Genomic DNA, 12,714 nt, shown 5'->3' with positions numbered 1-12,714 from the left:
GTTTCAACATTCATTAAAGGAAAGTTGTTAATATAGTAGGAATGTGATAAGTTGTTTTTAGTCTTGCGAGTGAAATTCACGTGAAAACATTTTTTAGCATTAAGATTCATTCCGTTTATTTGGCACCATTTTATTATGTTATTTAGGTCTTCTTGAAGCTTGTCCATATCTGCTCTTGTTTCGATAATTTTAAGAATCTTCAGATCGTCTGCATATAAGTATGGCGATGAATGTTTAATGAAATCTACAATATCGTTAATGAAAGTATTAAAAAGAATCGGGCCAAGATGGGATCCCTGAGGAACACCAGATGCAATGGTGTAATTTGAAGATACAAATCCATTAATAACTACGAAAAACGTTCTATTATAAAGATAAGATTTAATCCAGTTTAAAAGGGGTCCAGAGATGCCGTAAGCAGCCACCTTTGGAATTAACAAGTTATGTGGGACTCTGTCAAAAGCTTTGCTAAAGTCGGTGTAAATAACTAGTGTCTGCTTACCGTAATCTAAAGCTTCTCCCACCTGCTCTGTAAATGTCGTCAAATTTGTAGTAGTTGACCTACACTTTACAAACCCGTGTTGATACTGAGTTAAGTACTGTTTAAAGTAATTTTGAATAGAGGGACACAGGAATGATTCAAATATTTTTCCAAAACAATTAAAAATAGAAATGGGTCGATAGTTGTTTACAAAAGTGTTGTCTTCATCTTTGAATATTGGAATTACCTTAGCCACTTTCCATTGTTCAGGAAAGATACCTGAATGTAACGACGCGTTGTAAATCGCAAGCAATGGTGTGACTAAGCTGCGAGAGCATTCCTTAATAAACAAAGGTGGTATACCATCAGGACCAGCACCTTTAGTCATATCTATCCTTTCAAGTTTTTTAATAAGTTCTGGTTTAGTCAACTGCAATGTGGAAAATATATCTGAGTACTTCTTATTAATGAAATTGGAATCTAGATGATTGTTTTGGCAGTATACTGAAGAGAAGTAGGTACCGAACATCTCACAAATCTCCGTGCCATCACTAGAGCTTTTTTGGTCGAGTATTAATGTGGATGGATAAGAACCGTTTCCTTTCCTCTTATTTTTAATAAATGTATATACATATTTCGGATTTCTTGTAATTTGTGCCTCGATACTATTTAAATATGAATTATAACACGTTAAATTCAATTTGTCGCATCGTTTTCTCAGAAGTTTAAATTCTAATTCGTCTAGTGGGTTTTTATACTTTTTAAATCTAGTCCTTATCTTCTCTTTTTCTTTCAGTCTTTTAGTGAGGTTGCGTGAGTACCAAGGAGGAATATTTTCGTTTCTATACGACTTAAGTGGGACTAAATCTTTTATTGTTTCCTGTAAAATTTGTTGGAAACGATCAACCATTTGATTTACATTTTTGATTTCTCGTTTAATCGATTATTAATTCTGTCATAATCAGCTTTAAAAAAATTGTATTTTTTATTTTTTTGGATTTGCAGGTAAGTATTCGTGTTTATCAATTGGTATATTAATAATTATTAGAGGATGAAATTTGTCTATTTTGGTTAAAATATCAGTTGCACCATGCGATGAACAATTTACAATGTCGGTAAGTACCAAATCCAACGTTTTATTACTGGAGTTAACTAATCTATTTACTTGTTGAAAATTATTTGAGTAGTGAAAGTCTACTAGTTGTTGGGCTATATTAGGTAATGTATACAAAGGCTCACCTACTAAGTTCCAGTTGATGTTACCCATGTTAAAGTCCCCTATAATACATCTGGTTAGATCACACTGTTCAAACACTTGAATACAATTACTAATTGTGTGGTACTGGTGGTAGGGCTTTGTGCAAGCTCGTCTGGGTAGGTACCACCCACTCATCAGATATTCTACCGCAAAACAGCAATACTTGATATTGTTGTGTTCCGGTTTGAAGGGTGAGTGAGCCAGTGTAATTACAGGCACAAGGGACATAAAATCTTAGTTCCCAAGGTTGGTGGCGCATTGGCTATAAGCGATGGTTGACATTTCTTAGAATGCCAATGTCTAAGGGCGTTTGGTGACCACTTACCATCAGGTGGCCCATATGCTCGTCCACCTTCCTATTCTATAAAAAAAAAAAAAAAAAATTTTCCATAGTTACTCTGGTCACAGGAGGAGGCATATAGATTGCACAAAGAGCGTATTTATGTGTCAACTGTTTGTGTTTTACGTCGAATATTACCCATAAGTCTTCATTATCACTCTCCCATTGCGAGACTCGTCGTGAATTGTAACAATTTTTGATCGCAATGATTACTCCTCCTCCGTCTAGTTTAGTCTGTCTATTATTAGAAGACCTGTCTCTCCTGTGAACAGTGTACCTATGGTCAAATAATTCCGTACTAAATATACCATCATTCAGCCAAGTTTCAGTCAGAACTATGAGATCATAATTGTAACTACATACATTTCTGTAAAATTCTAATGTTTTAGTACGTAAACCTCTAACATTTGGTAGTATATTTTAATATTGAATTTTAACAGCATTAAACTATAAAAAATGATTACATAAGTAAAAAAAAGAAAATAAGTAAACAGTAATAAATAGATATTTAAGTAATTTTTTCCAAGGATTCCGTGTTTTTTATTATAATATAGTCTGATTCCTCGTTTTTGCGAACAAATATTCTGCCATTCTTTACCCAAACAAATCTGAATTTTTTATCGTTAGCCCGTTTTCTTGCAGCTGCGTGTAGGGCTTTATTGGAAGGTGATAAATGTTCCATAACATATATTCGTTTCTTAGTTCCTACATATCCGATATCTAAAGTATTTAATTTATCTTCTGTCTTCTTGGACTTATTATACTTTTTAGCTGCAGCAAGGACGGTATCTCGGTGTTTTGGAGAGCTTAGTTGGACTACGATCGAGCGTGGACGAGAACTTGTTGGGTCTATTTTGGCTACTCGAGTACAATTAATTATATTTTCAGCTGTGATTGGCGATTGTATAACTTGACTTAAAGTAGACACTACGGATATAAGATTTTCGGTTTTCTTTTCGGGAATGCATTGAATTTCAATATTACAGGCCCTGCTGTGCTGTTCTAGTTGATTAATCCTATTGTTTAAGTTAGTTAAGGTAGAGCGCATTTCAGTATTTTCCTTACGTAATTCCTCGATGGTATTAGTTGCCAATTGATATTGATTTTTAAAGTCTTCATATTGCTGACTAATAAAGTTCATAGATTCCTTTAAGTCAGAAATTTCATTTTTTAAAGGTTTTATTTCCATGCCAATTGCCCCGGTAATGCTGTTTTTAAATTGCGATCAGTTAACTCCACTTTAAAAACTTCCCTTACAATTTCAAAAATTGCTTCTTTTGTAACAGGCGAAAATCTCTCTTCAGGTGGTGAAGACACTGCGTGGCGCTTAGCCACCCGCTTTGTGACGTTTACTTCATTCACTACTGGACAGCTTTGGGACGAACCACGAGTAGGAGTGTTGTCCCGATTGATTTTACGTCCTGTGCAATTAAGACATTTCCATTGTTTTTCTGTTACTCTATTGGGTTTAAGGTGTAAGCAGTCCATATGAAAAGCCAAGTTACAGATTATGCATAGAACATAGCTACTCTTGTCTTCATTCATGCAACAACCCCATTTCAACGTTGATGTCATGATTGAAAACAAAATAATATCACTGTACTAATTGGTCTAATTTGCAGATCTGTGAGATTGCTATTAAAAAATTTAAGGTGACCAAATTCAGAAGATGGTGATGTTCTATTTATTCTTTCACTTTTCACTTCCTTTCGTCTAACCAAGCAAATAGGAGTGTTACTTGAAGTACAGAAGCAAGCGTGATAAAAAAAAAAAAACAAAGAAAAGTTGATGTATCTTGGGTGGACTCGAACGCACGTTGATGGATTTTAAGCAAAAGTGCAAACCACTGGACCAAACAGTTTATGTGATTCCGTTTGAAATACATCTATTATAACTTTGCAGAATAGCATGCTACACTGATGTTTTATAGTTATAAGTTCATTTATGCACGTGTACTGAGGTCAGTGCCCCCAGTCAATGGAATTTCACTGGTGTTTTTTAAGGATATTGTTGTAACTATGAATTATTGCACTTTATTAACTGATTTTTGTAATACACTATCTTCTCCGCTTCATTTGGTATAACTTTTATTAAATAATGCACATTTTTTCACCAACTATTTAGAAAAAACACTTGAGAGATATAACAACACACGTCTATTCGTTACGCCGTGCAGTGCAGCATGTTCATATATCATTGGTACCCTTGGATATAGCACTGAAATTTGACTGGAAGGTCTTAAACGAAACCCGATAATGCAATGATCGTTGCCTAGGGAGGCAACAATCATTGCATTATAAAAAATTCTACTTATTTTAATTCTAATTTAGAAAATAAAGCTCATAGAAACTTCAAAAAAGCAGATTGCAAATCTTACACAGAACTATTAGAAAGGTTATTTTTAGATTTTAATGTGTCCAACGATTTGCAGCGCGTATACGATAGTTTTGTAGATATCATGTATCTGGCAGGCGACGTCTATATTCCATACATCAAAACATGCAATAATCCATGTAGTAAGTTTACACCGAAGGCTTATTGGAATCAATACCTTTCCCAGTCTGTCGCAGAACGACTGTTCAGCGCTCGCACAATTCCGGCGTAATCCTATACCTGATAATCTAACTAAGCTACAGGAAAAGATTCGTTTATCACAATGCAAGATGCGTAATGCTCGTTCACATTCAAGGCAGAGTATGTGCTCATCTGTTGACGAGTCTCTGACACTGAGCGAAGTGTGGCAAAAGATGCAATGGGTAAAATGCTACAAAACTAAAAGGAAATATATTGATGAAGGTAAAGCTAATGAACTGTTACGAAACTTAGCACCTGATTTTACAGTTCCTAATAAACAAACTTTTATATCAACAAATACGAATTTAGAGACACTCATTACACTAGTAGAAGTTGAAAAGTGTATCAAAACGAAGGATACATCTCCAGAATAACATACATAACATATTCTACTCAATGATAAGATATTTACCTCGGAATGGTAAACTGGTATTTACAGCTATGTATAATAAATTTCTTTTAAGCTCCTTTGTGCCACGACAATCGCGAGACATTATTATATTACCAATCCCAAAACAGGGGCGTGATCCACAAGACATTTCGTCGTTTAGACCGATTTCCACGATGTCATGTTTATGTAAGCTTTTTCATAGCATTCTACTCAATAGATTAGAATGGTTTATTGAAAGAAATCATGTGTTATCCAAAAATGTTACGGGATTTCGAAAATGTCATTCTACACTACATAATCTTACCACTCTCGTTTCTAAAATACAATCAAGTCTTTCGGACAGACGCAGTACATTATGTTGCTTTATTGATATTGTCAACGCCTATAATAATGTTGATGTAAACAGTCTATTACAAACTATGGATAATCTAGGAGTTGGTTCTAAAATCTGCTCATACTTAGAAAGTTTTCTAAGTGAAAGATATTTTTAAAATTCAAATCGAGAATTATAACATTTGTAAAATATCAGGCCGAGGCTTAGCTCAAGGCGATCCTCTTTCGCCATTGCTATTTAATGTGGTTATTTCACACATATGCAAGCTCGTAAATAATATATTTATCTCGTAGTACGCCGATGACTTTGTCTTATACTCAATGTGATAATGCACAACGAGGTAGTGAAACATTACAAGCTGCATTAAATTTGGTATCCAGACTTTTAATCAACATAGGTTTAAATATTTCATCTAATAAAAGTAAAGTAGTAATTTTTAAATCTGGCTATAAACAAGATAATATAGACTTAAAGATTGATGGAATATCATTACTTGTAGTGGACACATATAAATATTTAGGTTTATGGTTAGTTCGATCTTTGAGATGGTCAAAACACTTAAACGAACTTAAAGATAAATGTTTAAAATATATTAATGTCTTTAAAGTATTAGCAGGGTCGCGATGGTGAATTCACCCTACCTACGGCTTTATCTTTCACTTATTCGTAGCAAGTTGGATTATGCATGCGTTCTATACGATAATGGCGCAAACACACATTTAAGGAAAATAGAAATTGTTCAAAATTACTGTATGCGAATTATTGGGGGTTTTATAAAGAGTACAGCTATACATGTTATGGAATCGGAACTCTATCTTGAACCATTGACCTTTCGAAGATAATATCTAGGAGGAAAATTTTGGTTAAAGTGCAAGTAATTTAAAAATAATGAAATCATTCGATTAATTGATAAACTTAAAACGCTAAGTCACAAACCATACTGGAATGAAAAGAAAAAGCCGTTATTAATTCAGGTCCATAATCTTCTTAATTCTAGCCCCAATCAATGTAGTAAAGAATTAGATATGTTTAATTTTGATACATGGATTGGCAACGTGGATTTTTCAAAAGCTATAAAACCTAAATTAGATATAATTAACAAGTCAAAAAAACATATCACCTGCATAACCTTCAAGCAGTTTGTAATACAGCAATTCAAAGATTATATCCTAATTATTATTATTTGTTTACTGATGGGTCAAAAGATAAAAATGAAATTGGAGTAGCGTTTTTTGTTCCACAGAATAGTTCTCTGAAATTTAAAATAAATTGTAATATTTCTATTATGCATGCTGAGCTGATTGCTATTACAGAAGCTTTGTCATATATTTGTTGCATTAATTTAAATTATACTGTAATTTTACGGGTTCAAAAAGCGCTCTTCAACATTTATTACGATGTACTAGTCCTAGTTACCGGGGATTACCTATCGCCTATGAAATTTTAAAAAATATATACAAATATATATCGTGTAACAAGAGTGTCTTTACAATGGATACCTTCTCATATTGGTATAGAAGGCAATGAAATAGTTGATTGTTTGGCGAAAGAAGCTTCTTCTGACGGTGTTCCTTTTGCTTGCTTTTCGAACTATACAGAGGTTTTAAGTACTATACTAATTTTTCATACATTTTTTTGATTGCGGTTAACCGGACGGTTAACCGCACTCCGGCTATCCGCATAGTGCGTACATACCCTGAGAAACTTACGGCAAAAAGCTTGGGAAGAATTGGTGGAAATCTATAGAACTGATTTACCACAGGATAAAAAAAAACAACTCGGTATGTACCTACCACTTATTTATTTATTTATTTAAACATATATTATATTAACAATGATGTTTCATGTTCATGTTTTAAGCATATGAGCTTGTTTAAATGTAATTATCCTGCCAGCTTACCCTCCCTTCCTTCATGAAATAATCAGCAAATAATTCTCGATATCTCAATGCAGTTGTATTGTTACTGTGTACACTATCTCGTGCAATTGTTTCAGTCAGTGGATTATTTAGCGAGTCTTCAAAAGAATACCCATCTCTATCTCTAACGAAGTTGTGTAAAATGCACGCCGACTTAATAATATCATTAATTAATTCGATGTTAACATTAATGGGTCTATGGAAAATGCGCCACTTATTCGCAAGTATCCCAAAAGTACATTCAATGTAACGTCTAGCCACACAAAGTCTATAGTTAAACGTTCTTCTGGTCACATTTAAATCACGTCTTGGATATGGGCGCATCATAGTTGCACTTAAGGCAAAAGCTTCATCTCCTACAAAGACATAGGGAAAAGCAGTGCTGTTGGATTCTGAAATTGGCGCTGGTTCAGGAATGTTCATGCGATTCTGTTGTATCTTTTTATAAAAGTTAGAATTTTGAAATACTGCCGAGTCACCGAATCTACCGTAGGCTCCAACGTCAATCAATACGAACTTGAAGCTGCTGTCACAAATTGCCATTAAAACTAGGGAAAAAAAGCCCTTGTAGTTGAAACACATTGATCCACTATTGTTAGGTGCTACAACTCTAATATGTTTACCATCGCAAGCACCGATACAGTGGGGAAAATAAGCTCTCTTCGAAAAACCATTTTCAATTTGAAGCCACTTTTCTTTTGTCGGTTCTGGTAGGCACATCTCTTTCAAACAAATCCATATAGCGGCACATACTTCTCGAACTATTTCGGCGACAGTGCTCACCCCAAGTCTAAATACATAATGCAATTCGGCGAATGAGCATCCTGTTGCCAAATATCTGAAAAAAAATGTTTTATTACAGGTCTGGATCTTCAAAAAAGGTGGAGAAACATTCGCGACGCTTTTGTAAAGGCCCATAAAGCAAAAGAAAGCAAGAGTGGGTCTGCAGCAAAAAAGAAGGTCCCATATGTATTCTATGATAATCTTTTATTTATAAAAGATACAGTAACGGTTAACCGCACAGATGGTAATGCTACAGGAAATGACGATGAAAACACGAGTATACAGACAGAAGTCAATGTTCCGTCAATGTCTTCATTGCCGCCAAAAAGACGTAAGAAAAACAACGATGATAATGAAGTCGGTGCACAGTTAGTTGGAGTGTTGAGTAAAAATTTAGAAAGAAAGAATATGGATGATGACGACGATCGCCTTTTTTTCTTGTCATTGGTAAAGGAATTTAAGAAAATACCTGAGCACATGCAAATGCAGACAAAGTTAGATATTTTAAAAGTAATAAAGGATGCACAGCAGTTCTGTGATTGTGATAATACCTATCGTGGATATCAAACGGCACATTATTCAAGAAATAATCCTCACACTGAGCTTATGCAATCATTGGACGTTGGACGACCACCTTCTCAAAATTTTGAGGTACAATCGCCATTATCAACTCACAGTCACCAGTCTCAGAACAGTGAACACTCGTCTTATATTGAACTTTTTAATTCTATTAATGATACTGAGGATGATTTAAATGTTTGACAATAGCCTTTCTTTTGATGAATAAATAAATAACAAATTAAATATAAATTATTTTATTTCACTTACCTTAGAACTATCGTTAACTTTAATTCCGGCTTAATGCTATTCCGAAACTGTGTATCTTGCTTTGTTATACAGGTTCTCAGAATGCTCATTCTAGTGTATCGAAAAAAATTGTCTTCATACTTTTTGAGCTCTCCGAAAAATATTTCAAAATGTTTAGTCTCATCTCGAGTTTGCAAATAAGGATGAACCCAGTACCTTTTTCTTTGTTTCTTTTTCTTTATATAGCGCAAGCAAATGTAATAAATAGCTGCGACTTCTTCAGCGTCCATCTTCGAAATGGTTCGATGAAACCGCAACGTTATCCTATTCTGTTAGATTTATATAACGAAATAATAATTTAACTACTACTGGCAACATCTGTCTCTAGGTATGTCAACCCTATTTGTTCTGTCATTGTGTCTTCCGTTTAAATAAAAACTGTTTAGTCTGTAAAAACTCAACGAGTGTTTCATTAGGTTATGGGCCCAGACCCGCTAAATTCAGTAAAAAGTATTAGTTTTCTGCAGTGAAATGGCTGGTAGTTACATCGTAAATGTTCCTAAACTCAAGGGACGCGAAAACTACGACGAGTGGGCGTTCGCGGTTGAGAATTTTATGATATTGGAAGGCGTAGATATCAACAAGAAAGATGGCGAAGCAGCAACTAGCGTCGAAGATCAAAAGGCAAAAGCGAAATTAGTAATGACCATCGATTCATCCCTGTATGTGCATATAAAGTGTGAAAAAACAGTGCACGGTGTTTGGACAAAGCTAAAATCGCTGTTTGATGATTCGGGTTTTACACGCAGAATCAGTTTGTTGCGAACTCTCATCTCTATACGGCTCGAAAATTGCGATTCAATGACGGCGTACATAACGCAGCTCATTGATACGGCGCATAAATTGAAAGGAACCGGCTTTGATATTAATGAAGAATGGGTAGGTTCATTGTTATTGGCGGGACTACCCGACAAATTTTCGCCAATGATAATGGCCATAGAGCACTCAGGTATCGCCATTTCCGCTGACGTGATAAAAACAAAATTGATGGACATGAGTGATAATGTTGGCAGTACTGAAACAGAAAGTGCATTTATAACGGCTAAAAACTGGCAACGAAAAAAAATTGGCAAAACTGGAGATACGTCAATGTCAAATCGACCTGTCAAACCTATTAAATGTTACAAATGTAAACAAATTGGTCATTATAAAAACCAGTGCCCACAAAATAAAGAAAAGCAAGTAAATGCATTTAGTGCAGTTTTCCTCAATGGCAGTTTCAGTAAGCAAGAATGGTATATCGATTCGGGAGCCAGCAATCACATGATGATATGTCAGGAAAACATTAAAAATACGTCACATAACCTAACAACAAAGGAGATTATAGTTGCTAATAAAACAACTATGCCAGTGTTGTGTTCAGGAGATACACAGATTACGACGGTTGTTGAGAATTCAGAACATGATATTTTGGTCAAGGATGTGTTATGTATACCAGATCTTACTACTAACCTTTTGTCGGTCAGCCAGTTGATAAAGCATGGCAACAAAGTAAGTTTCCAACAAGAACATTGTTACATCAGAAATCGGCAGAACGAGTTGATTGGCATAGCACAGTTGGTGAATGGAGTATACAGACTTAACACTCGGCCAGCATATTCATTAGCAGCTTCAGCTAGAACAACCTCAGATGTAACATGGCACAGAAGACTCGGTCATATTAATAGTACAGACATGAATGCAATGAAAAATGGTGCTGTTGAAGGTTTAATGTATGACAACAAAGCTGACATTGGCCAGTTCAACTGCACAGTGTGCTGTGAGGGCAAGCAGACAAGGTTACCTTTTCCACAGAGCAGTCACAGAAGTGAAAGAGTCCTCGAGATTGTGCATGCAGATGTGTGTGGCCCAATGGAGAACAAATCAATTGGTTCATCCAGATATTTCTTGCTATTTGTTGACGATTATAGCAGGATGTCATTCGTGTATTTTTTGAAAAATAAAAGTGAAGTTTTTGCCATTTTCAGAGAGTTCAAGAATATGGTTGAAAAACAGACAAATTCCAGTATTAAGACCTTAAGGACTGATAATGGCACAGAATTTTGTTCAAATGAAATGAGAGATTTTTTGAAACAAAGCGGCATCATTCATCAGAGAACTAATCCTTATAGTCCAGAACAGAATGGAATGTGTGAACGTTTTAACCGAACTATTGTTGAAAAAGCAAGGTGTCTGTTATATGATGCTAAATTAGAGAAAAAGTTCTGGGCAGAAGCAGTACATACAGCTGTATGTTTAAAAAACCGAACAATAGCTTCAGGACTGCACCGGAAGAACTTTGGCATGGTCGAAAACCAAATATCAGTCACATACAAGTATTTGGTAGTATAGTAATGTCACATGTTCCTAAAGAGAAACGCCTGAAGTGGGACAAAAAGGCAGAAAAACATTATCTTGTTGGATACGCTGATAAGGTGAAGGGCTATAGGCTATATAACCCAAAGACCAACAAAGTAATAACAAGCCGAGATGTTACAATAATAGAACCAAATGATAACCCAGAAATAATACAAGCAGTAGTTGAAGAGAATCCAAGCGCACCAGCAAATCCTGCCGAGCAACATGAAGACCAAACCAGCTCCGACTCTGATGAATCTACTAGTACAGTAATATCAAAGGATGATAGTACTTATGTAGAAGAAGAACCATCTACTAGTTCCTCAGAAGAGTTTTTCGATACTGTACCATTGAGGGAATTGAAGGACCTTAATCAGATGACTAAACCGAAGGCAGAACTAAGACAAAGAAAGAAGATACGGTTGCAGTAATATGTGTGTTGAAGCAGATTTTAATCTGTATGGAGACCAGATAACATATGAAGAGGCTATAAGCGGTCCAGAGGCAGAAGAATGGTGTCAGGCTATGAAGGAGGAGCTCAAGTCATTCCAAGATAATAAGGCATGGGAAGTGGTGGATAAGCCAAATAAAACTACAGTGGTTCAGTGTAAGTGGGTGTTTAAAAAGAAATTAGACAAGTGTGAAAAAGTGAGATATCGTGCGCGTTTGGTGGCGAAGGGCTTCACCCAAAAAGCAGGTATAGACTACAAAGAGACATTTTCCCCTGTGCTTCGATACTCTACACTAAGACTCTTATTTGCATTGAGTGTCAAATATGACCCAGATATAACTCACCTAGATGTTACCACAGCATTTTTAAATGGCTATTTGGATGAAACTGTCTATATGAAATTACCTGAAAATTTTGTTTGTCAGAATAGAGAAAATAAAGTACTAAAGTTGAATAGGGCAATCTATGGCTTGAAGCAATCTGCTCGGGCATGGTATAAACGAGCAGATGATTGTTTACAAGGATTAGGTTATAAAAAGTCTTTGTATGAGCCGTGCTTGTTTCTTAAGCAGAATGAGAAATCTAAAACATTTATAGCTCTGTTTGTTGATGACTTTTTTATTTCTTCTGACTGTAAAATTGAAACTGAATGTCTAAAAACTGAATTAAATTCAAAATTTAAGTTAAAAGATTTAGGAGAAATCCGACAATGTTTAGGCATGAGGGTTAGAAAAGAAAACAATGCTTTGATTGTAGACCAAGAACAATTTGTTGAACAGTTGTTAAGGAGATTTAACATGGAAAATTGTAATCCAATAAATACACCAATGGAGGTAAATTTGAAACTTAAAAAGGAAGATATTTGTTCCACTAAATATCCTTACCAGCAATTGATAGGAAGTTTGCTTTATTTATCATTGCTCACCCGTCCAGATATTTCTTACGCAGTTTGTTACCTTAGCCAATTTAATAATTGTTTC

General features: G+C 35.2%; 1 protein-coding gene across 1 annotated transcript; it reads left to right on the top strand.

Moving 5' to 3' along the window:
* Positions 1 to 4,742: 4,742 nt before the first annotated feature.
* Positions 4,743 to 8,882, top strand: LOC126779396 (uncharacterized). Its single transcript, XM_050503319.1, has 3 exons — positions 4,743 to 4,995; positions 7,097 to 7,159; positions 8,159 to 8,882. Exons 1-3 carry the CDS (start codon positions 4,743 to 4,745, stop codon positions 8,839 to 8,841), a joined length of 999 nt encoding a protein of 332 aa, XP_050359276.1. The 3' UTR covers positions 8,842 to 8,882.
* The last annotated feature ends 3,832 nt before the right edge of the window (positions 8,883 to 12,714 follow it).

Source organism: Nymphalis io, chromosome 29 (genome assembly GCF_905147045.1).
Source record: "Nymphalis io chromosome 29, ilAglIoxx1.1, whole genome shotgun sequence".
NCBI classification, from domain to species: Eukaryota; Metazoa; Arthropoda; class Insecta; order Lepidoptera; family Nymphalidae; genus Nymphalis; species Nymphalis io.
The sequence above is the reverse complement of the archived record's forward strand: the minus strand, read 5'-3'. Positions and strand labels throughout refer to the sequence as shown.

Coding starts and splice junctions, on each gene's coding strand:
- LOC126779396 (XM_050503319.1), top strand. CDS start 4,743: ATGCGTAATGCTCGTTCACATTCAAGGCAGAGTATGTGCTCATCTGTT. Junction 4,996..7,096: donor ACTAGTAGAAGTTGAAAAGT/GTATCAAAACGA, acceptor TACGGCAAAAAG/CTTGGGAAGAATTGGTGGAA. Junction 7,160..8,158: donor GGATAAAAAAAAACAACTCG/GTATGTACCTAC, acceptor GTTTTATTACAG/GTCTGGATCTTCAAAAAAGG.